Raw genomic sequence first — 25,273 nt, 5'->3', positions numbered from 1 at the left:
GAGGAGCGACCAGCAGCAGGCAAAACCCACCAACCAACACTGGGTAAGCACACCGGCAGGGACTGCAGGCATGCCCAGCGAACCGGAACACATGGACTGGAATCCCCCGGACTGGAGGACACAGGACTGGAACACACACCGGACCGGAACACACTGGACTGGAGCACACCAGACTGGAACACCCTGGACTGGTCCCGGAATGGAGGACACAGGACCAGAACACGGGACTGGAGCACACTGGACTGGTCCAACAGCTTCACCTGTACTTAGCTACTAAGCCCCCAAGAGTTGAGCTCCTGGGTTCGAGTAGCCGACAGGACTTACTGGATACCGGATGACATAGGACCAGGACTGGAAACAGAATTGCTCCTAACCCTAAACTGATCTACGTGCTCCCAAGCCCTAAACCAGCAGGAGTGTTCCTAACCGTAAACTGACAAAAGGGACTTCCTAAGCCCTATACTAAACAGGAGCTCCTAATCCCTGCTCAAGAAAGGGACTTCCTCAGCCCTAGACTAACAGAGCAGGGAACTAAACACAAAGCTAACACAGGTGCTACTAAGCACCAAGCTACAAGCAGAGCTTTACACTAATAAGCTAAACACCGAACTAACCAGCTACCTAAGCACTGCTCTAGCAAGCTAGATACAACTAACAAGGTGCTTCCTAAGCACTACTCTTGGCAAGCAACCAGAAGAGCTCCTAGCACTAAAAGGGAAGACAGGGGAGCCACAAGGAGGGAAGCTAACACATAAGCCAAAAGTGCTTCTAAAGCACCAAACACCAACAGCAAAGACTGCAATGCTCCTAATAGCACAAACACCAGAAGTACTTCTAACAGCAAACTCTGCAGTGTTCCTAACAACACCAAACCCAGGAGTACTTCTAATAGCAACAGAGCTTCCAAAGCCCTACACATAGCAATGCTTCCAAAACCAAGAGGGAAAAGCAGGGGAACCAAAGGGAAAAGCAGGAAGCTAAACACATAGACACCAGTGCACACTGCACTAACACTAACCTGGACCTTAGCAAAAGCAAGCAGGGACCCTAGACACAATGTCAGAAGTGCACACTGCACCACCCTACCTAAAGCAAACACAACTGTTGCAAAGGCCCTGAAGGAAACAACACCACTTCCTTATCAAGGCCCTCCCTGATGATGTCACACTCCCTAGACCTAGGCAAAGCACACTGACCCAGAGAGGCCCAACCCACACCAATGCAAAACTGTGAAACACTTGAAGCCAGTACACCCAAAGAGAGGTAGAGCAACTCAGGCAACATACCACAGGTGCAGTGTAGTGAAACAATTAGAGCCATGCTGCTGGAAGCTGCCAGCACAGAGAGACAGAGCCAGCTCAGAAAGGACAGAGAAAAGAAACAGAAGCCAGCTAAGAAGCTGACTCCCAGGAAAGAGGTAAGTTGAGAGGGGTTCAGACCCCAATCATAACAAGCAGGGAACTTGGGCGAATGCTGTTGATGTGAACGAGCGAGCTGGGACTGAGCCTGAGTAGGCTGAGTAGGCTGGCGAGCCTAGGATAGAAATAGTGAGCACTCTGAGGCCCACCAAAAAACCTCCTAGTAGAGGGGGTGGTAGAAGACGCCCGGCAGGAGAGAGAAGCCATAGCATCTGTGTGCTTCTTGATCTGGTCAAACCAGATCTTCCACCTTCTTTCCGAAAAGCTATCCCCCTGGCAAGAAATATCCGCTATCCCTCTGCTGGACTGAATGGTACAGGTCAGAAACGACGTAGCCATGAGAGTCTGTGCATTGCTATGCCTTGAGCAGAGATCTTGGATGCTATATCAAAAGTGTTGTACGTGTCCCTGGCCAAATATTTACGACATGCGTTCTGCTGTTTGACCAGCTGGCGAAAGGGTTCGGCCTGCTCCGGAGGGAGGGCATCGACCAAAGTAGACAGCTGCCAAACCAAGTTTCCGCAAGTGGATGCTCGTGAAGAGCTGGTATGATTATAAACGGCAGCGAGCATGGCAGCCTGATACATTTTCCTCCCCAAAGGAGTCCAAGGTCCTAGCTTCTCTGCCGGGGGGCGCCAAAGCACAGGTCTCTAGTACTCTTGGTTCTTTTGAGGGCAGTCCACCCACCATGGAGTTATGGGTAACTGAGACCTCATCAACCCAGATTCACTGTGGATCCGATATTGGGAATTTATCTTCTTAGGGATCATGGGGCCCAGACAGAGGAGACGTCCAGTTTCGCATAAGGACTTCCCTGAGTACCTTATGCAAAGGAGCTGTCACTGCCTCTTTAGGTGGAAAGGTTGTAGTCCAGGACCTCGAGCATCTCAGCCCTGGGCTCATTCTCCACGTCTACGGGGAATGGAATGGCCTGAGTCATTTTCCCACAAAAAAGAGAGGGCTCTCAGGAGGAGACAGTCTCCTTTCAGTTGGAGGAGAAGTTCAGAGGGAATCCCAAAGGACTCACCTGAGGAAAAGTACCTGGGATCTTCCTCTGACTCCCACGAAGCGTTCCTCCTCGGTATCGGAGAGCACTCCCTCAGTGACTTCCGCGACCAGACCCACCTCGACACCGAAGACCCCGTGGTCGCGATGACGATGTCGAGGGGCTGACTCCCGCACAGACTGCAGCGAAGCTTCCTCCAGCGACATCAATGGAGAGTCAACCTGGGTGGCTGCCGATACTGGAACCACAAGTGGCACCGAGCTCGGGGACCTCACGAGCGGTAGGTGCAAGCACCCTTGGCCGCGATGCAGATTGACGAAGCAGTCCCTCCAGAAGCTCTGGAAGCAAGGCCTGGATGCGCTCGTCAAGAGCGCCATTGGCAAAGGTGGTGGAGCAGTTGGTGGCAGAGTCACCTGGGGTTCGGGAGCAGGAAACTGGGACTGCTGAGAGACCAATGCGTTGGCACCTCCTGTATGGAGGGGGAGCAGTCCTCCCGGTGTCAACGTTTCTCGGGTGCCGATTCCCTTGGTGCGCTGGAGCTCCCAGCACCATGGGTCGAGGGAGAACGGTGTTGGTGCTTTTTAGCCTTCATTCTATTCACCTTACCGAGGCTCCTTGGTGCTGATGAGGACAATGTCGAATCCCCATGTCACCTTGGGGTTGGGTCCGACAATGTACGGTCGCGAGGGACCTGCATAGCAGGAGACCTCGAGACAGGTGGAGACCCACTCAATGCCTCACTGCTCCCAGTGTGTTGTGGCCTCTCAGTAGCCATGCCTACCTCCACTCCCGACGAAGATGCATCCCTTGATGTCGACGCCACCGACCTCGGTACTGATGTCGATGCCAACGTCGAAGGACCGGACCAAACCACAAAAAGCTTTACTCTATGGGCTTCTCAAGCCAGTTGAGTCCTTTGTCTTCATATGAAGACAAAGAGCAAAATGAGCTGGGCTATGGTCGGGCCCAAGGCACTGGATACACCATGAATGGGTATCTGTGCCTGAGATGGTCCAGTTGCACCGAGTTCAGCGTTTGAAAGCAGTGGCGTTCCTAGGGGCGCTGACACCTGGGGTGGATCGCTGATGTGCCCCGCCCCCCCCGGGTGCAGCGCGACCCCCCCCGGGTGCACGCCGCTGGGGGGGGGGGTGCTGCGCGCCTGTCGGCTCTTCGTTTCCATGCTCCCTCTGCCCCGGAACAGGAAGTAACCTGTTCCGGGGCAGAGGGAGCATGAAAACGAAGAGCTGAGAGGCGCGTGGCACCCCCCCAGCGGCGTGCACCCGGGGTGGACCGCCCCCACTGCCCCCCCCCCCCTTGGTACGCCACTGGTTTGAAGCCGCTGGAAGTCTTCGATGACATGGAAGGGAAGACAGCACTGGCTAAATCAAAAGTCACGATTGTGCCAAGAAAAGGGCACAAAAAGAGAAAAGGATCCGGCCAAGCAGCCTAAAAACGGCTGCATCAGAAAATAAAGGAAACTTGACAGGGGGAAAATAAAACTAAAGAAACTAAGGGAATCATTTTTTAAAAACAAAATGAAAAAAAACACTAAGAAAACCAAGGAAAAACTCGCAAGGCACTGCCAAAAAACGGTCAAGGCTCTTTCCCGGGCACAAGAGGAGCCACAGAAAATCACTGCTGCTCCTCGCGCGAACAAAAAGAACTGAGGAGCTTGGCGGGCCAGGAAGGTACTCTGGCACATTGGATGCACGGTGCACTCAGAAGGCTCCAGCAAAGTTTTTGCTATTTCAAATGCCGGTTCCTGGGCCGGCGCAGATCACTGACCCACTTTGAGGATATTCAAGCCTGCTTGTCCTCGGAGAATAAGTATTCTAGTAGAGCGGTGTTTCCCAAGTCGGTCCTGGAGTACCCCCTGCCACTCAGATTTTCAGAATATCTACAATAAATATGCACGAAAGCGATCTGCATATAATGGAGACAGTCCAGTGTATGCAAATCAATTTCATGCATATTCATTGCGGATATCCTGAAAATCTGACTAGCAAGGGAGTACTCCAGGACCGACTTGGGAAATTCTGTAGTAGAGCACCCAACTCCTTTACTTGTACTGCTGGGCTAGCACGTGCGCCTGGTGAAAAATTCCAAGTTTGGCACACACCAAATCCCATGGTAGAAAATAATTTTCTATTTTGTACCACGGAAGCATTCATGGCGGTAATCAGTGGTGCTCGCTGCATGGTTACCACGCAGGTAGCGCATGAGCCCTTACCACTAAGTCAATGAGTGTCATTAAGAGCTCAGGCCACAAATAGGTGTGCACTAGTTTTAATTTTGCCACACGCCCATTTCCTGGCACATAAACGCTCCTTTTTTCCAGACGCAGTAAAGAAATGGCCTAGTGCGCATCTAAATCATGTGCCCACACTACCGGCCACTTTTTAATCGCGCCTTTGTAAAAGGACCCCTGTATTATTTTAAGAAAGCAGGGCTGCAGTAGGATAAGGTAATTTTACAACAGGGCACCTAGGCAGGAAAGGAACACATTGTGCGTATTTTATAAAGGAAAAATATCAAAATCCTGTGTCAAAGCAAAACAGGCTACAAAATGTTTTTAGGACCATCAGAAGCAGTGGTGTGCTGGAGCCGGCTCGCACAGGCTCCGCAAGAGCCGCTTGTTAAATTTGACAGCTCTTGCGAGCCGGTTGTTGTTGGGGGCAAGCCGGCTCCATTGCGGGAGGTACGCATGGCAGGAGGGCGCCATCACAGGCCATGCTTACCTCCCAGCCACTCCGAAGCATATCCAGCCATGTCCTTTGCTCCACCCTCCCTCCCGCTCCCCTCCGTCTTTTTTTAATTACCTCCGTCGAAGCGCGCGCCATTTAAAAGCCCTGCTGCGTGCTGGCCGTCTCCAGGCTTCCCCTGCTTGCTACGGATGATGTTCGTGCCTTAGTCCCGCCTTCATTCTGACGTCATTTCCTTTTTTCACGAAGGCGGGGACTAAGGCACGAACATCATCCGAAGCAAGCAGGGGAAGCCTGGAGATGGCCAGCACACAGCAGGCTTAAATGGCGTGCGCTTCGACGGAGGGTAATTAAAAAAAGACGGAGGGGAGCGGGAGGAGAGGGTGGGAGCGAAGGACATCTTTGGACATGCTTCGGAGCGGCAGAGGAAAAGAAATAAATGGAAAGGAAGCCCTGGAAACCGGAGTCAAGGCAACAGATAGAGAGCAGCAGAATCAGATACTGGACCAGCATGATCAGAGAAACAAAGTCACCAGACAACAAAGGTAGAAAAAAAATAATTTTATTTTCATTATAGTGTTTGGGAATATGTCCACTTGAGAATCAGGTGCTGAACGTTAAAGTTATATTTATTTACTTATTTATGGCATTTATCCCATATAAACATGAATTAGATTGGAAACCTGGGATAATTTAATTTTTTTTCCTGGAGAGAGTAATGTGTTGGCCGCCCCCCCCCCCCCACCCTCCCCGGGGTATAGCCAGCTCTGCAATTTCTTTTGGGGGGGCGCAGAGGTGGGTGGGGAACGCAGTGGTGGATGGGGGGGGGCGCCGAGGTGGACTGGGGGGGGGGCGCCAAGGTGGACCAGGGAGAGAGCCTGTTGTTAAAAATTTACCAGCACACCACTGATCAGAAGAAAGCAAGAATACTATCAACCGATCCTGTAATTGTCTCATTTTCTACTGTCAGTGTAAAGTTTTAACCTACTACTACTACTACTTATCATTTCTAAAGTGCTACTAGACGTACGCAGCGCTGTACACTCACTTATCCTATCTAATAAAACGCACCTCCAACGTTCTGAAGTTGACTGCATGGCTGTCTGGCTGAGGCATTCGTGTGCTGCTGTACTGTAAGGCTACTGAACATCACACAGTTCCAGGAACGTCAGCCGCAGCACTGACCAACCGCACGAGGTCCCGCCCCCTGCCACCCTTGCCGCAATGCCCACGCCCCCTGAAGTCGCCGCCACCAGGCGTGCAGGCTCAGCCCTTCTCTCTCTGTTAGCTCTGGTCCCGCCCTCATTTCCTCTTTCTGCAATGAGGGCGGGACCAGAGTAGAGAGCTGCATGGGAACGGGTTTGCGGGAATCCTGCGGAACCCGCAGGATTCCCGCAGGGACGGAAGTAGTTCTGCGGGGTTCCTGCGGGACGGAAGCAGTTCTGCGGGTTCCCGCGGGGACGGAAGCAGTTCCTGTTGGGGTTCCAGTGGGGATGGAAGCAGTTATGCGGGGTTCCCGTGGAAGTGTAAGCTACACCTGCACCAGCCTCTCATCTACCGAGTACCAAGTTCTTTGAGCGCTGTCTCCTCCTCCTCCTCTCCTCCTTGCTTTAACAGCACAAATGTGGAAAGTTCCATTAAGGAGTTGGTAGAGACACAAATGATGAGGAATTCAAAAAGGCGTGGGAATGAACACAGAGGATCTCTAATTAGAAATGGAAGTTATAAAAAACCTAACCTTAAAATGGCGCATGTATGCAGATGTGTGAAGTAATGCTTAGATATCGACTCTGGCTGTGATTAACTAGGGGCCAATACCGGGCAGACTTGTATGGTCTGTGTCTAATATATGGAAGTCCTAGTTTAGGATGGGCTGGAAAGGGCTTAGACAGCAACTTCAGTGGCTGGAACATAAGGACAGTTCTGGACAGATTTTTATGATCTGTGTCCCACAAATGAGAAGACGCATAGGCTGGAGTGGGCTTCAATGACAACTCCAGCAGTTGGAACATAAGGATAGGGCCAGATAGACTTCTATGGTCTATGTTCCAAAAACACAAAAGAAAGACGATAATCAAGTATATAATATCACACTCGTTGAATTTAATCATGAATTGATAATGAGTGTGACTATTAGGCAGACTGGATGGACCATTCAGGTCTTTATTTGCTGTCACTATGTTTACAATTAATCCTCTTTGCTCCCGGGCTGATGAGCAGGACCTCAGCTCTGGACACAGGTATGAGCATCGGATGTCACCTGACCTACTGGCGTGTGCATGTGGTGACTTATCAGCATACAGTGCCAATAAATTCAGAGACAAATCTTACATGTGCACACCAGAGTGTCCAAGTTTCAGCTTCCATTCCTTCCTTGCCTACGGTGCTATGGCTCAAATCCAGAGAGAGACTGAGGGAGCTGACTTGAATTTTCTTTTATGTACCATTAAATTCTTACAGTGATGGGTGGGGATGGGTAAATTCTTGTGGGGACGGGTTGGGATGGGTTACATTTTTGCGGGGGATGGATGGGGATGGGTAAGATTCCAGTGGGGATGGGTGGGGACAGGTAGATTCCAGCAGGGACGGGCGGGGATGGGTAAGATTTCTGTCCCCCTTTGCAACTCTCTAGACCAGAGCTAACACAGAGAGAAGGACCGAGGCTGCACGTCTTTAAACGCTGCATTCCTGTGAAGATGATTTTAAAACTTGGAGCAAGTGCACCTGGAAACTGGAGGGAGGGAGGGAGGAAAGGGAGGGACAACGACCCTAGAACTGGGAGGGGGACCCTGAAACTAGGAGGGGGTGGGAGGGAGCGGGGAGGGGTGGGAGGGCCGGGCAACCCTGGAACTCGGGAGGGAGGGGGGGCGACCCTGGACTCGGAGGGAGGGATGACCCTGGAACTCGGAGGGAGGGGGTGACCTGGAACTCAGAGGGAGGAGGGGGTGACCCAGGAACTCGGAAGGAGGAAGGGAGGGGCGACCCTGCAACCCGGAGGGAGGGGGGAGACCATGCAACCAGGAGGAAGGGGGAGCGACCCTGCAATTCGAGGAAGGGGGGCGACCCTGCAAACTCGGAGGGAGGGGGGGGACGACCCTGGAACTCAAGGGAAAGGAGGGGACGACCCTTGAACTCGGAGGGAGGGGGACGACCCAGGAATCGGAAGGAAGGATGGGACGACCTGGAACTCGGGGGAGGGGGGCCCGTGGCACACACTCTCATTCCACCACACACACTCTCTCACAGACACACTCACACCCAGTCTCACTCTCTCTCTGTCACACATACACACACTTCGCACATTCACTCTCTCTCTCTCTCACACAGTCACTCTCACACACACTCTCTCAAACATACACACTCCAAGGAAAACCCTGCTGTCAGGATTGCGAGAGGTCAAAATTATTGCTGGACATATTAATATGAAACCAGCTTGACAATATTAAACCACCTTCGGACCTCTGATAAACTCTCCCCCCTCCCCTTCAGGAACCACTGAGGATGGCACCAAATGGTGGTCAGAGGCCTGATAGCCCTTTGGTTTCTCAATTACTCTTGATTAACATACCTTTTGTTCCATCTGGGAGCAAGGGCTTCAGAGCAACCAAAGCCAGACAGTGAGGCTCCCATGACTAGTAACTTCAAACAGGACAACCTGTGAAGTTGTCACCTTTTCCTGACTTCAGAAAGTATCTGGAGTTCTGAAAAGGAAGTAACTGGGAAAGAGAGAAGTTTTTGATCTCTCTCTGCTCCTGTTCCCTCTCAGTTCTTATTAGGTATAAAGCAGAGCTCATGAGGGCACTAGGGCACTCTCTGTCTTTCTCTGTGCAGCAGAGCACAGAGCTCTGCTTGGGGTCTACTGCCCCCCCCCCCCCTTTCTCTGTCCAGGGCACCTGCTCTCTGTCCGGGGGCATCTCTGCCCTCTCTCCCTGCAAGCAGAGCACACCGGGCTCTGCATGCACTACTTCTTTCTCTCTCTTCCTTAAACACACACAGATACAGCCTATACCAGTTACCTGTACTAAATGCTGTGAACCTATACATATCTGCAAATATAATATACTTTATATATCCAAACCCGTGTGGATTGTGCATTCTTTGAGAACCCACTGCTCTGCGAAGTGGACCCGGGACCAACCCTAGACAACGATAGCTGACACCTGCTAGCGCCCATTTTCATGTGTTCAGAAACGGGCCTTTTTTTCTAGTTAAAAATATTAATCTATAAAGTATTTTACTTATGTTCATAGAAGTATGAGTCAATTCTCATCCATAAGCATATCTACATCCTACACAATACTGTTTCGAGCTCGAGTTCTCATGCTATTTTAGCACAGGTTCCATTTTATGCAATGAGACCTAGTTATTAAACAACCCAGGTTAACAGTAAAATAACAGTCTTCACAACAACCCATGCTGATAATTCCCTCTTAGATTCTAAGCCTTCTAGGGACAGAGATACACCTATCATACCTTGATGTAACTTACCTTGAGCTACTAATGAAATAGCATGAGCTAAATCCAAATAGATAAATAAATAATAAATAAATGTAACCATCTCTGAAACAATAAACTGCAAAAAGTCATTCTCACTATCCACAATGACAGTATAATTTTTCTTCCCCCTTACCCCCCAACCATGAACGGTTGTGCACCATTAACCCATGTTAAGTATAGCATCTAACCACACTGAAATCCCCCCCCCCCCCCACATGTCTCTTTGGACTCCTTGTTTGCTCATGCCCCACTCAGTAGTTCAAGGCAAGTTACATTCAGGTACAGTAGGTATTTCCTGTCCCCAGGAGGGCTTACAATGTAAATTTGTACTGATATCAATGGTGGGTTCAGGGACTTGTCCAAGATCACAAGGAGCAGCAGTGGGATTTAAACCCCAAGGCCACTGGTCTAGCCATTAACTACTCCTCAACTCTGCCCCTCTTTATCTCAACAAGTTCTTATTCCCCTTTGCGTTGCTTAGATCAGCCAATAATAATATTTTGTCCTTACAACCACCTTCTCTTATCCGTCTTAACTTGTACTTGAGATTCTGCCTTTGGTCAACCCACCATTGCTTTTTTCAAATCAGCTTTAAAAGCTCAGTTTTCAGATTGTATTTGCCTACCATCCTAACCTTTCCCATCAGTTCTCCTATTGGGACTCTCTGCCCTTCTTTTTCCCTTCCTTCTGTTCTCTCTTCACTCCTGGTGTGCCTTCCCTCCTCCAGTCCCATTTCTTCTTGTTCCATCCCCCAGTCCCTTGTCTTCTTTTCCTTCCTCTATTCTTTTCGAAGTTTTTAGTTTGTTTTTGTTTATTTTTATTTTTTTTAAACCGCATTGAAGCCTATGGGGCCCTTTTACAAAGGCATGTAGGCTCTACACACATGCAATGTGTGCCAAACGAGACTACTGCCAGGCTAAGCGTGCCCCCCCTGGCGGTAATTTAAGATTTGGCGTGCGCCCATAATGCCAGGACAAATTATTATTTTACTAGTAAAAAAGGCCTGTTTCGTAAACAAATGAAACAGGCACTAGCAAGGCTATAGAAAGAGTGAGAGTGTGTATAGTAGTGTGTCTATGTGTGTGTGACACAGAGAAAGTGTGTGGTGTGTGTCTCTGTGTGAAAGAGAGTGTGCACCAGGTAGGGTGAAAATGAAGAGACATCAGTGAAATTTTACATAGGACAGCTGAAACCATTTGAGGCGTGTTTCTGTGTCTGTGTGAGAGAGTGGTGTATATGTGTGTGGGTGCGTGTGTGTGTGAGATACAGACAGTGTAAGTGTGTGCTTGTGTGTGAAAGTGAGTGTGAAAGGGTAGGGTCAAAATGAAGAGACAGCATTATAATTGTACCATAGCACAGCACAACATTTGAGGCAGTTTTTGCCTTATCTACCCTGCCGTCCCCTCCATACCCAACGATTCGTTCCTTGTCTTCCATCCCCTCTGTGTCCCGTGTGTATGTGTGAGAGAGAAAGAGAGAGAGGTGCTAGCAGTCCCTGTGATAGTGACAGGTCAGTTGCCTCATTATAGCCAGTTAAGAGTAAGAGTGTGTGTGTATGTGCTGGTTTTTTTCCTTCCCTCATATGCCCTCCGTGTCCGTTGTTTATGTGGAGAGCAGAGATCTATATGGTCCTTTTAGCGTTGCTGTTGACGTCGCGTAGCAACTGTTGCTGCTGGTTTTCATTGTTCCGCGATGTGTCTTATGTCACGTTCCGTCGCTTAGTAATGGGTTCGCGATGCGATTGGTTGAGTGTCATTGGTCCGCCCTCGACGTCATGATGTTTTACGTGGGGGGCGGGGCCAACACTCATGGGCGAATTCCTGGTTTCACCACCATGCATTTAGAACGTTGGGACTTGTGGAGGCTTCAGAACGTTGGAGGTGCGTTTTATATAGAGAGATTTCCTACCGCATGTGATGTTTCTTATGCTAACTGGCAGTTGTCGCGTGCCGACTGGTCACTGCACATGAGTCCTTACTGCTAGATCAATGGGTGGCGTTAAGGGCTCAGGCCATAAATAGGCACGTGCTGGTTTCAATTTTACTGCAGACCCTTTTCCTGGCCCATTGAAAAAAAGCCCTTTTTCCCAGATTTAGTAAAAACTTGCCCGGCGCACCAAAAACACACGACCACACTACCGCAGGCCACTTTTTACCGCACCTTAGTAAAAGAATCCCTATTTTAGGCCGCATACGGTATATTAAGCATATGAAATAAATAGCCTATTTATATACTATTCTCTTAATTATAGCAAATTCTTATTTTCAATAAACCAACATAGTTGCTGGTCTGCAATTAGAAATTAGATTTTAGCAGTGAAGACCAGACAGTTTTAATATTGTTAGGTCAGTTAGGATCATTATTTATAACCAATAATCAGCATTTTAGAACTTCAGCAAAGCTGTTTTAACCAAGAAGCTACTCACACCCGGACAGCTTTTTGAAGGTTTCCACTCTCAAAACGTGATTCAAACTGAAGAACTGAATCTTCCTGCTTCCATAACATCACTGTAGAAGATTTAATTGGGCCACGCCTGCCTCCAATCTGGGAGCAAGTAAAATAGGATCCTTTGGTTGCTGCTAAAAGAAGTAAAATTCATGTTATTTGCTTTGCTCTTCAGCCCATGGCTGGAAAGCAGCGTACACCTAGTAGCACTATAGAAATGATTATTATTAGTAGTAGCAGTTACAGATTAGTACTCAGCATTTCCTAGAAATATCAGATCTGGTCTTGGTGAGGACAACTCATTTTACCAGGTTTCAAGGTGCCAAAATTTGTCTGGTTAAGTTCATTTCAATACTAGCTGGCTAGTACCGAAATTCAGTTCTAGCCAGCAAAGTCCCTTAAAAAAAACATCAAGCCAGAGAGCCAGCGTTTATGCCTATCTGTGGCATCCCTGTTTCTTCCCTACTGCACTTTGTTAAAAAAAAAAAAAGCTTACCAGTGGAATCCCTACTCCCTCCAAGCTACCAGAAAATGTGGGGGAAAACCTGCTGGCGATCCCTTCCCTCCCTCCCTGCTGTCTACAAAAGGGTAAACTGCTAACTGAGTATCCCCTCCATCTTGGAGCTGTGAATGAGGGCTTACAGTGCTGGATCCCAGCCCCTGTTCCAGCTGAGCTGGAAATACAAATGGACAAGAGAAAAGATGTGATCCACAATGGACATATTACCCTTTTTCACACAGCAATGAGGGAATAGGATGCCATAGAGATGGGCCTTCCCCCCCCCCTCCCCCCCCCCCCCACCCCCCCCCCGGAGTACAGTGGGGAGGGAAATGAGGAAGAACAGGGAGATCTGCAAGTTATTTACTGGGGGAGGGGGGTTCCACAAAATACAGTGGAGGAAAGGGGCAAGAATGCCACAGGAAGTGTTGTTTTAAACAAAATATGAGAGAGAGGGAACAGATATGCTGTGAAGAAGCTCTTAAAACAAGAGTCAGGGACGCAAGCCAAAGTTGAGATGGAAGTTTGAGTTGGGAAATGTCGGCTTGGGGGGATTGGGGTTCTCTGATCTTAGAAGATATAATCAAGCGTGTCTTCTTCGTCATCTGAGGGTCTGGTTATTGGGTTCCAGTATGTATACAGATGTGGAATTGGAAAGGGAGTACTTTGGCCCCTGGCAGGTGACTTCGTTACTTCACGCTACCAGAAGGAAATTGCCAGAACAACTTTGTAACAGTATTTTGCTTAGGCCGTTGTGGCAGTTGTGGAGAGCAGTGCTCCCGTTGTGGGGTCAGAGTCCGTTGAGTAGTGTGTGGCTTCCTCTGCAGGTGTTACGGGCAGCCCTCCAGAGTGGTACTAAATTGGTGCATAGTGCTGAATTGCAGGAGTGCAATTTTAGATCAGTACATAGGGCATACTTTTCCCCCACATGTACCCAGAATTGTCTCATAATGTTTTCTTGTTATATTACTATCATGTTCTAACATTATCATGTAACCCAAAAACCTTCTATAATACCAAATGTCTATTCTCTTCTTATTTCCAGTACTCATGATGTATTGTAAGCCACATTGAGCCTGCAAAGAGGTGGGAAAATGTGGGATACAAATGCAATAAATAAAATAATAATACATTTCACAAAAACAGGCCTTTTATGCGAGGATAGCTGATACGCAGGGTTGCCTTAAATGTAAAAGGGATGAGGCTACGTTATTCCATGGATTGTGCCAAAGTAGGTGGGTCAATATGTATTGGTCTGCAATATCCCAGTTTTTGCAGGAAGTGCTGGGGTGTAGGTTTATGTTAACGTTTGAGAAAGCTTTGTTTAGCTCTAAGGGGTTATGGCGGGAGGGTACGAGAAGGGAAAAGGTGTTCTTGGGGAAGGCTTGTATTCTGGGGAGGAAGTGTATATTTTTGTATTGGACTCAGGATCACCCCCCCTCCCTCTGGCATTGGAGGAATAAATTGCATGAATCACTTGGGAAGCTAGGGGGGCGTGTTTGTCACCGGGAAGGCAACGGAGGTTTTTGGAAGTGTGGGAGGCGTATCTGCATAAGAGAATGGGTAGTCAGAAAATTAAGAAGAAATGTCAGTCTATTAGGTTCGGGGGGCTATCAGAGTCCAGGCCCTTTGAAGCCAATGAGTTGCGGATTATTTAGGGAAGGGGGGTTGAGGAGGGTTAAAGGGGTTTTAGTTGGAAAAAATATTTCACGTTCAGGTTGGATCGTTTGTATATGTCTTAGAAGGTACAAATTTGTGTGGGCAAAGGGGGAGATGGGTTGGGGGGATAAGGTTAAAACAAAAAGTTCATGATGGTTTCCAATTGCATGCTTAGTGTTCTGGCTATTTAGGTAGTCAGATACTGGGTACATGAAGTGTTATGTGTATTTTGTCTGAGTGCCATCAATAAAAATTGTTGAAACATAAAACAAGAGTCAGGAAAAATTGGACCACTTCTTTTTTATAGTACAGTCTGAAGAGAGGATGACTGGAAACAGCCACCTAAATTTCTCTCCCCCTGATCTAACCCCACCTAAAGGCCTGGTCCAAATTTGAACAGTTAAATTTAGCCACTCAGTTTGGTCAACTTTCAAAGGTTTTAGCTACCTCGCTAAATATTTAGGGGCCCTTTTACTAAGTTGCATAGGTGCCTAGAGCACCCAACGTGCACCAATTTGGAACTCCCGGCATTGTACGTGTGCTGACAATTACTGCCCGGTTAACATGTGAGTTAATGGGTGGCAGTAAGGTCTCAGGCCCAAAAAGAGCATGCGCCAGTTTTCATTTTGCCACATATCAACTTATCTGGTTAGTGGCAATATTCAATTTGCTAACCATAAAGCTGAGACAGTAAAACAGTTGGTCTGAATATTGGCCAGTGCCCAAATTCCAGATCAGCGGGCAAACCCTGATTTTCAATGTTGGGGCCACACATGCCGCAGAATTGATTATCCGGGATTAGTTCAGCAAGTTGCTTTCCACTGCGGGGTGACTATTGACCCCTAAATCTTTCTGCATTTTTAATGCAAAATTTCTATTTGCTGATTTTAACAGATTGAAATGTTTTTAAAAATATGAATATGAACATAAGAGTAGCCATACTGGGTCAGACCAATGGTCCATCTAGCCCAGCATCCTGTTTCCAACAGTGGCCAAGCCAGGTCACAAGTATCTGGCAGAAACCCAAATAGTAGCAACATTCCAGAATTCCAAAGAATAGCAAAATTCCAAAATCCCAAAGAGCAGCAACATTCCATGCTACCAATCTCAGGGCAAGAAGTGGCTTCCCCATGTCTGTCTCAAAAGCAGACTATGATCTTTTATTTATTTTTATTTATGTATTTATTGCATTTGTATCCCACATTTTCCCATCTCTTTGCAGGCTCAATGGTGGAAATATATTAGAAATTAGGCATTTAGTGTAACAGAAGGATCTTAGGCAGCATGATAACAAGCAGATAATGTAAGACATGTGGAGAGGCATAATCGAACGTCACCGGCCAAATAGATCACCGGCGATCTATGTTGGCGGCGGCGCTACAGCTGGCTGGAAACCGTATTATCGAAAAAGATGGCCGGCCATCTTTTTTTTTCCGATAATACAGATTAGCCCGGCCAAATGCCTTGGAGTTCGCCGGGTTTGAGATGGCCAGGTTTGTTTTTCAGCGATAATGGAAAGTTATGTCGGCCATCTCAAACCCCGGCCAAATTCAAGGCATTTGGCCGTGGGAGGAGCCAGCATTTTTAGTGCCACTGGCCCCCCTGACATGCCAGGACACCAACCAGCCACCCTAGGGGTCACTGCGGTGGACTTCAGAAAAGCTCCCACGTGCATAGCTCCCTTACTTTGGGAGCTGAGCCCCCCAAACCCACTACCCCACTACCCACAAATGTACTTCACCCACTAAAATTGCTCCAGGGACCTGCATACAGCCTCTAGGACTTATTGCTGCTGTATAACTTTGGCAGACCAGTTCACACCTGAAGACTAATCTCTCTGAAAAAGACCTTTCTTGAAATAAGCACGTTTACTCACAGTTAACTGCAGATCAGAGGTTGTGCCCACTGGCAAAGAGTCCCCTGGTACTAAGATTAGCAGTAGGTCAGAGCTGGCACAATGGTGTACAATGCCCTCTTTCAGCACCATTCAAGGTAAGAACTACGTTCTCTAAGGTGGGTAACACAGGAAAGGGAACTAAAACTGGCTTACAAAAATGGCCACTACCGCATGGACCACAACAGGAAACAAAACAGGGCACACTCTGACCCAGTTAGCAGGGGGGAAAAGCACCATGGGAGTACAGCCCAGTACCCTACACCCACCACAATGCATTGCTAATGTGACTCTGCAGGGCACCTAACAGAAAAGGTGTCACACTCACCCGAGAGCCACATCGCAACCAGGGAAAGGCTGTCGGAGGATACAACACATTCTGCTGTCATGGAGGTGGGTACGGCATTTGAGGCTGGCATACAGGCTGGCAAAAAAGGTTTTTAGTTTTATTTTTTAGTATGGAAGGGGGTTGGTGACCACTGGGGGAGTATGTGGAGGTCATCCCCCCATTCCCTCCAGTGGTCATCTGGTCAGTTGGGGCACCTTTTTGAGGCTTGGTCGTGAAAATAAAAGGACCAAGTAAACCCAGCGAAATACTGCTTAACGCCGCTTTTTTTTTTCCATTATCGGCGAAAGCCGGCCATCTGGTAGCCACACCCATGCCCGCCCATGTCCCGCCTTCGCTAATCTACCGACATGCCCCCTTGAACTTTCGCCGGCAAAGCGACGGGAAAGCGGCGATGCTGTCTAAAATGTCACTTTCGATTATACCGATTTTGCCGCTTTTAAGAAATCGCCGGCCATCTCCCGATTTGTGTTGGAAGATAGCCGGCGAGCACTTTCGATTATAAGCTGGTTAGTGTTACAGAAGGATCTTGGGCAACATGATAATGATGAAACATAATGGTAGTATAACAAGCAGATATTGTAAGACAGTTCTGAATATGTGTGGAGGAGTTGTGTATATTCACATTGGTTGATCTTTGTGGTAAGCCTTGTTAAACAGATGGGTCTTCAGTAGTTTGCGGAAGTTCGTTAATTTGTAGATCGTTTTTAATTTGCGCGGCAATGCATTCCATAACTGTGTGCTCAAGTAGGTAAAGTTTGACGCGTGCATTAGTTTGTATTTCAGACCTTTGCAGTTAGGGAAGTGTAGATTAAGGAACGTGCGGGATGATCTTTTGGCATTCCTGGGTGGTAAGTCTATCAGGTCTGACATGTAGGCTGGTGCATCCCCGTGAATGATTTTGTGAACTAGGGAGCACACTTTGAACGTGATGCGTTCTTTGAGTGGGAGCCAGTGTAGTTTTTCTCGTAGGGGTTTAGCACTTTCATATTTTGTTTTACCGAATATGAGTCTAGCTGCAGTGTTCTGGGCTGGTTGAAGTTTTTTGATTATTTGCTCTTTGCAGCCAGCGTAGAGTGAGTTACAATAGTCTAGATGACTGAGCACCATTGGGTTGTACCAGGTTACGGAAAACAGTCCTTGGGGAAGAAAGGTCTTACTCTTTTTAATTTCCACATTGAGTGGAACATCTTCTTGGTTGTGTTTTTTCGCGTGGCTCTCAAGTGTTAGGTGTCGATCAATGGTAACTCCAAGGATTTTTAGGGTGTCCGAGATTGGAAGGTTCAGATTTGGTGTGTTAATGGCTGTGAATTTGTTCTTATTATGTTGAGAGGTGTGTATTAGGCATTGAGTTTTTTCTGCATTAAGTTTCAGCCGAAATGCATCCGCCCATGAGTGCATGATCTGGAGACTTTGGTTGATGTCCTTGGAAATTTCCTTTAGAGCTTGTTTGAATGGGATGTAGATTGTTATGTCGTCTGCGTATATGTATGGGTTGAGGTTTTGGTTTGATAATAGTTTGGCTAAGGGTATCATCATTAAGTTGAATAGGGTCGGCGAGAGGGGAGATCCCTGTGGGACTCCGCATTCAGGTATCCATGTGGCTGAAGTAGTCGAGTTAGATGGTATGATCGTGTGGTTAGGAATCCCTTAAACCAGTTGATAACGTTACCTCCAATTCCGAAGTACTCAAGGATATATAGTAGTATTCCATGATCAACCACGTCGAAAGCGCTTGACATGTCAAATTGTAGAAGAAGTATGTTCTTTCCATTTGCAATCATTTGTTTGAATTTGGTCATGAGAGTAACTAGTACTGTTTCAGTACTGTGGTTAGACCAAAATCCTGATTGGGAGTCATGGAGTATTGAGAATTTATTTAAATAGTTTGTGAGTTGTTTGGTCACCATCCCTTCTGTTAGTTTGGTTATTAAGGGAATGGATGCTACTGGTCTGTAGTTGGTTAGTTCACTTGCACTTTTCTTTGCGTCTTTGGGAATGGGGGTGAGTAGAATGTTTCCTTTCTCCTTCAGGAAGAGTCCATTTTGTAACATATAATTCAAGTGTTTCGTTATGTCTGTTATAAATTGTTGTGGAGCAGATGTCATCAGGTTGTTTGGACATATGTCCATAGGCGCCCGGTATAAGAGGCTTGGACAGGCTAAGCCTCCCCTGTTGTGCTCTGAGGGGTTTAAATTGTTGATTTACCTCCATCCTCACAGCAGGAGCTGCAGTGAAAACCTCTAGCCTTGTCCAGTTGTAGAAATTGGTTTATGGTTTGTTTACCTTACTGCTGGGAGAGCGGGGGGGGGGGGGGGGTGTTGGCTGGAGGTGTCCTGGGTTGCCAGGGAGATATTTAACGGGATGACTTCCTGACCTGCACTGAGGAAAATAGCAGCAGAATCATACTGGGCCAGCATGATCAGAAAACTCACCAGACAAAAAGGTAGAAAAGGTCATTTTATTTTCATTATAGTGTTTGGATATGTCCACTTTGAGATCAGGTGCTCAACATTAAAGTTTATATTATTTACTTATTTATGGCATTTTATCTCACATTAAACATGAATTAGGGTGGTTTGTGGTGTACATGAGAATTGTGATGATATGATCCCTTGTTTCATATTGTTGACCGGTCTGCATTTTCCGTATAGGTGGTATAGTGGTGTATTAGGTTCTGCCAGTGTAATATTTATGGTACAGTAAGGTTCTGAGTGTGTTTTTGCACAAAGTTATGCATAGTGTTTTGCAGTTGAGCGATTATGCTTAGAATATGCTTTGAGCAACCACTTTATTCTTTGACATATGATACATATCTAATATCTAAATTTAATAAAAGGTATTAATTGTGATTATTTATTTTTATTTATTTATTTTTTCTCTGTGTTGTCAGACAATTATGTATATAAGCTCCGCCACTGGCTCCACCCCCTAACCCTGCCCCCTTTAGCCTTCCCAAACAGTTGGGCCACCGACCGCCTATGCATATGTCTAGTTTACAATGAGATTTGGCAAATCTTTTGAGCGTTTTGGAGATGATATCCTCTGATAGTGACTCGAAGTTGGTCCAGGTTCTGTCTACTGGGTAAATGCCAGGGTTTGGGTCTAGACAGTAAAGGAGTTCAGCACAATCGATGGTACTGATAGGTATCTTAAGCCGCAGTTGTACGATTTTCTCGTTGAAGAATCTCGCGAGATTGTCTGCTTCTGGTGCGTCTTTGCTGTTGGTTGTGACTGGTGTGGTATCTAGTAGTTTATTCACGAGCTGGAAGAGTTTATGTGTGTCCTTGTAGTTTGGTCCTATTACAGTTTTGTAGTACAATCTTTTAGTTTGTCTTATGGTATATTTGTATTTTCTTTGGAGTTGTTTCCAGGCGTTAAGTGTGGAATCGTCTTTCTTTTTATTCCATGCACGTTCTAACCTTCTAACATGTGTTTTAATTTTTTTTCCTCCAGGAACTTGTCCAAACCTTTTTTAAACCCAGATATGCTAACCGCTGTTACCATATCCTCCGGTAAAGAGTTCCAGAGCTTAACTATTTGTTGAGTGAAAAAATATTTCCTCCTATTTGTTTTAGGAAATATGCAAAAATGTGAACAACCTTCTAACTGATTCAATACTATAAGATCAAAATAGTTGATGGACTCTTAGGCCTTTAATGAGTCAGATGAAGACTATTCCTCAGTTTTAATACTTTGACCCTTCTGAACCCTCAGGTTTTGATTTACTACTACTACTATTTAACATTTCTAAAGCGCTACTAGGGTTACACAGAGCTGTACAATTAACATAGAAGGACAGTCCCTGCTCAAAGAGCTTACAATCTAAAGGACAAATGTACAGTCAGACAAGTAGGGGTCGTCAAACTGGGGCAGTCTAGATTTCCTGAAAGGTATAAAGGTTAGGTGCCGAAAGCAACATTGAAGAGGTGGGCTTTGAGTAAGGATTTGAAGATGGGTAGGGAGGGGGCTTGGCGTAAGGGCTCAGGAAGTTTATTCCAAGCATAGGGTGAGGCGAGACAGAATGGGCAAAGCCTGGAATTGGCGGTGGTGGAGAAGGGTACTGAGAGGAGGGATTTGTCCTGTGAGCGGAGGTTTCGGCCAGGAACGTAAGGGGAGATGAGGGTAGAGAGGTAATGAGGGGCTGCAGACTGAGTGCATTTGTAGGTAAGAAGGAGAAGCTTGAACTGTATGCGGTATCTGATCGGAAGCCAGTAAAGTGACCTGAGGATTTGATAGAGTATATCGGTTCAGGCGGAATATAAGACATGCAGCAGAGTTCTGAACGGATTGAAGGGGAGATAGATGGTTGAGTGGGAGGCCAGTGAGGAGTAGGTTGCAGTAATCAAGGCAAGAGGTAATGAGAGCGTGGATGAGAGTTCGGGTGGTGTGCTCAGAGAGGAAAGGGCGAATTTTGCTGATGTTAAAGAGGAAGAAGCAACAGGTCTTGGCTGTCTGCTGGATATGCGCAGAGAAGGAGAGGGAGGAGTCGAAGATGACTCCGAGGTTGCGAGCGGATGAGACGGGGAGGATGAGGGTGTTATCTACTGAGATCGAGAGCGGAGGAAGAGGAGAAGAGGGTTTTGGTGGAAAGACGATAAGCTCAGTCTTGGCCATGTTCAGTTTCAGGTGGCAGTTGGACATCCATGCAGCAATGTCGGATAAGCAGGCCGAAACCTGATTTGATTTATTGACTTAATATACTGGTTAAACCAGTTTATAATAAAAATACAAAGAAACACCATAGAAAACAATCATCATAATAATTAAATGTATACAGCTTACAGCTATGTATAACACGTCATAATTAAGCTCAATACCATCACATAAATACCAAAATAAAATTCAGCCAACAGCTTATCCATAACTATTTGTCTCTCTAAGCAGCTGTAAAAACATTTGAAAATGAAGATAATTCACTCATACAAAGCAGAGAATGGCTATAAAAAAATCTCTGAAAGCTTTCAGCTAGTAATTTTAATTGATAAGATATATTTTAAATTTTTATTTATAGTTTGCAAATGAGAAAATCCACATACATCAACCTTATAACACATACAAATGGTCACAGAGCACATTGTTAGACATATCAGAACAATTTGTGGCCATAAAATAGCCTAAACAATGACCTAGTAAAATCCCTCAACCCCTCAACCCCTCCCTCCCCCCTCCTTCCTACCACTAATGCCAGCCCCCTCCCCATTCCAACAAACTAGTAGTACACAGAAGAGATTACTTCAAATGACTCTATATCTTCAAGAGGGTGCTGTTAACTATATGACTGGCAAGTTCAAATCAATACAGGTATTACAGCTGTGCCAGATTCACTGAAATGATAAAAGATTATTTCTTTTGGTTGCTGTGAGTTTAGACATTAAATGTAGGTGACTCAACTTACGAAAGAGCATAGTGCGGTCAGGTAAAGTGGATGCTTTCCAAGCTGAGGCTAGAAGCAAATGCCCCACTGTGACAATCTGGTGGGTGAGTTGCCTCTTGTCTCATCTAATATAATAATTCGCACCTCCAACGTTCTGAAGCTGACTCCATGGTAGCATGGCAGTGAAGCCGTGTAGTGTTCGTAGGGTTCGTAATCGCACTCCCGATCACTGCCCCGCCCTCGAGGGAACTCTGTATAGTTGCCAGGGAAAGAAACGCGACGTCAGAAGGAGAAGGGACCAACCACAGGCCTCGCACTCGCTCTCGGTGCCCCGCCCTCAGAGGGAAGGGAAGGCTGCATATAATATTCACCCACCGGAAGTTCGTTCCCTCTCTCCGAGTTCCAGGGTCGTCGTCGTCTGTCCCCCCTCCCTCCCAGTTCCAGCGTCCCCTCTCCCTCCCTCCCAATTCCAGGGTCCCCCTTCCCTCCCAGTTCCAGGGTCGTCGTCCCTCCCTTCCAGTTCCAGGCCCCCTCCCTCCGAATTTCAAAAGTCATCCTGACTTACCTCGCACGGTAAAAAGCGTACAGGCTCGGCACTTACTTCAGTTTTCAGCTCTGGTCCCACCCTTGCGGAAACAGGAAATGAGGGCGGGACCAGAGCTGAGAGACAGAGAAGGGAGAACTGAAGTGCCGAGACTGCACGCTTTTTACTGCTTCTGCCAGCCGCCATAATCCCTACGAGTAAGTCAGGATGACTTTTAAAATTCAGAGGGAGGGGGCCTGGAACTGGGAGGGAGGGAGGGAGGGATGACGACCATGGACCTCAGAGGGAGGAACAACGACTCTGGAACTGAGAGGAAGGGGGGACACTGGAACTGGGAAGAAGGGAGGGGGGACCCTGGAACTGGGAGGGAGTCATGTCCACCAGATATGTAAGAAGATTCCCTGTGTTCCACACCCCCTCCAGCAAAAGTCACTACCCTGTCCATATATAGACCTAAAACGACTAAGTGTGTAATGCCATTGATATAACATTTTGTAGCCATTTTCTACCATATAAGATGCTATAGATACGCGCAATAAAGAATGCAGATGTTTCTCCCACACCTCCGTGTCAAAAGCATAGCCCTATATATTTTCCCAAGACATTTTATAGGTAATTGGAACTGGTATTTGAAGCATCAAAACTCAATAGAACCTGGTAATACTCCCTCTACCACTGCCACCCTGAACTGCCCGCTCTAAAAGGGACTCCTTTGATATTAATTCCGACCAGGCTCTGCAACGAATAAAGTCCAAAATCTGCCTATAGTAGAAAAAGGTCCGCTGTTGGAGACCATACTCTTCTTTCAATTCATCAAAGGAGACTAACCTTCCATCTTCAATCAATTGTCCCAAAGTAAACAGGCCCTTCCCCTGCCAGCTAAAATACCTTTTATCCTGCTGACCCTGCATAAAGCCATCTGCATGTGAGGTAGAAGTAGCTAGAAAATATCTTCTACCTTTCATAAGTTTTGTTCGGACTGTAAGCCACAAAGCCATGGTCAGGCCCATGATAGGATTCCCTGACCGTTTCAGACTTTCTATGTTGTCCAATGACATCCAGGGGATCACCACCAGGGGAGTTCCATTGAGCAAGCCCTGCTCCATCTCAGTGGCGTAGCCAGACCTGAGATTTTGGGTGGGCCCAGAGCTAATATGGGTGGGCACGCACTGTCTATATAAGTATGAGTAGTGTCTCTTGGGATCCTACAAAATAATGCCTTAGAATTCACTTGATGATGGATTTCTAAGTAGTCTGCCCAACAGCTGCCCTGCATCAGTATAACCACATACATACTTAATGGAAAAATTGATAGTTTTAAATACAATTACATTATTCCACAATCTCTCTACTGCAAAATGCTATACACAAACTTGTGCAAAAACACACTCATATCCTTACTAAACCATAACAGCACTAATTCCAAGGACAGGATGAGCTACAACCTTAAGCTTGAAAAGGCAGAACTGTAATTACACTAGGCTCTAAAACACCAATACACTACCTCGTGAAAAAAAAAAAAAGCAAAACAAAAAGTGCTGCAAGTACTACACGCTAGCACTGCCCTAGGGCGGCACTGGCAGTGAAATGTCTACCCCCCCCCCCCATCCAGAAGCCCACCAGACCACAGCCATCATTTTGATTACAAAAGAGTAATCAAAATGCTGGCAGGTCATGGGGGTGGGCTTCTGGGTGGGGGTGGGCTCTTCACTGCAGGGCAAAAAAAAAGGTATATTTTAATAATTAAATATATACATTTTTTGCCCTAGGCAGTGAAGTGCTTACCCCACCCAGAAATTTCACAACAATACATTTTAATAGTGCCCAGGCCCCAGCTAGCTTAATTTTTAAAAAATTACAAAAAAAAAAAAAAGCATTTACAATGTATTACCTGCTGCTGGGCTGGGCTGGGCTGACAGCTGCTGCTGCCAACTCGATTCTGGAACTGACTGGATGATCTCGATTCTAGATTCCAACTAGAACCTTCTTCTTTCCAAATTCCCACGTTTTTCAGGGCAGCCACAGGGCCAGGCTGAGGCTCACACTAATCGTCAACCCCCCCTGTGTGCCTTGCATGCAGCCGTCCACGTGCAGCTAATGCCCGAGCGAACCGACGGAGCCGAGGAGCGAGTCGAGAGCGAGGCTGATGAGCATGCCTGCCGCTGTGCACAGCCACGTCCGGCGCGTAGGATGGATACTTGGAACAGCTATGAGTCGACGTGCCTGGAGTGGAGAAATCAGCTGAGCCTGCTGGGCGGGTGCCGGCTGCGACGCGACGTGGTAGCAGTAGTAGCTTACGGCAGGGCCAGGCTGCTGCTTCGCAGAGTATGTATTGTGCGCTTGCTTGGGTGGCGTAGTGGGCGGGCCAATCGGGCTGGAAGCAGAAAGGAACCTCGGACCTCCTGGAAAGATCAGCTGAGCCTGAGCCAGAGCGCGAGTGGGTGCCCCGTCTCTGCTGCACGCTAGGCTGCTGCTTCAGTGTGCGTGCGCTTGGGTGGGCGGGCCTGGGCCGAAATTGGATGGGCCTGGGCTCACCCAGGCCCACCCGTAGCTACGCCCCTGCTCCATCTGAACCTAGCATTTTTGTGCAACATGCACCCAAAATGTAAGGGACTTATGCTGTGTTGCTTGGTAATGTAGCTGAATACCTTCTTGAGTAGCTGTCTAAAGAAGGCCTCAGACAGAGAGATTGGAAATGCCGTAAAAACATAGCAATTTAGGGAGAATCACCATTTTGATAGCTTGAATTTGACCTATCCAGGAGATACTGAGATGCTGCCAATGATCTAGCTCCTCCCAAAGTGTTTTCAATAGAGTGGGGTAGTTGGCTTGATAGAGGGTTGCAGTTAAATTTATCCTCAAATACCGGATGTGTTCTGAGGCCC

General features: G+C 47.1%; 1 protein-coding gene across 1 annotated transcript in view; it reads right to left on the bottom strand.

The window, feature by feature from the left end:
* AGBL2 (ATP/GTP binding protein like 2) overlaps window positions 1-25,273 on the bottom strand; it is a 262,082-nt gene that overhangs the window by 152,978 nt on the left and 83,831 nt on the right. The window contains exon 6 of the mRNA XM_030199493.1: window positions 12,050-12,200. Within this exon, the coding sequence (XP_030055353.1) occupies window positions 12,050-12,200 (151 nt within the window). The remainder of the gene's footprint in view (window positions 1-12,049; window positions 12,201-25,273) is intronic.

Source organism: Microcaecilia unicolor, chromosome 4 (genome assembly GCF_901765095.1).
Source record: "Microcaecilia unicolor chromosome 4, aMicUni1.1, whole genome shotgun sequence".
Lineage (NCBI taxonomy): Eukaryota > Metazoa > Chordata > Amphibia > Gymnophiona > Siphonopidae > Microcaecilia > Microcaecilia unicolor.
This window is presented reverse-complemented; position numbering and strand designations above follow the sequence as displayed.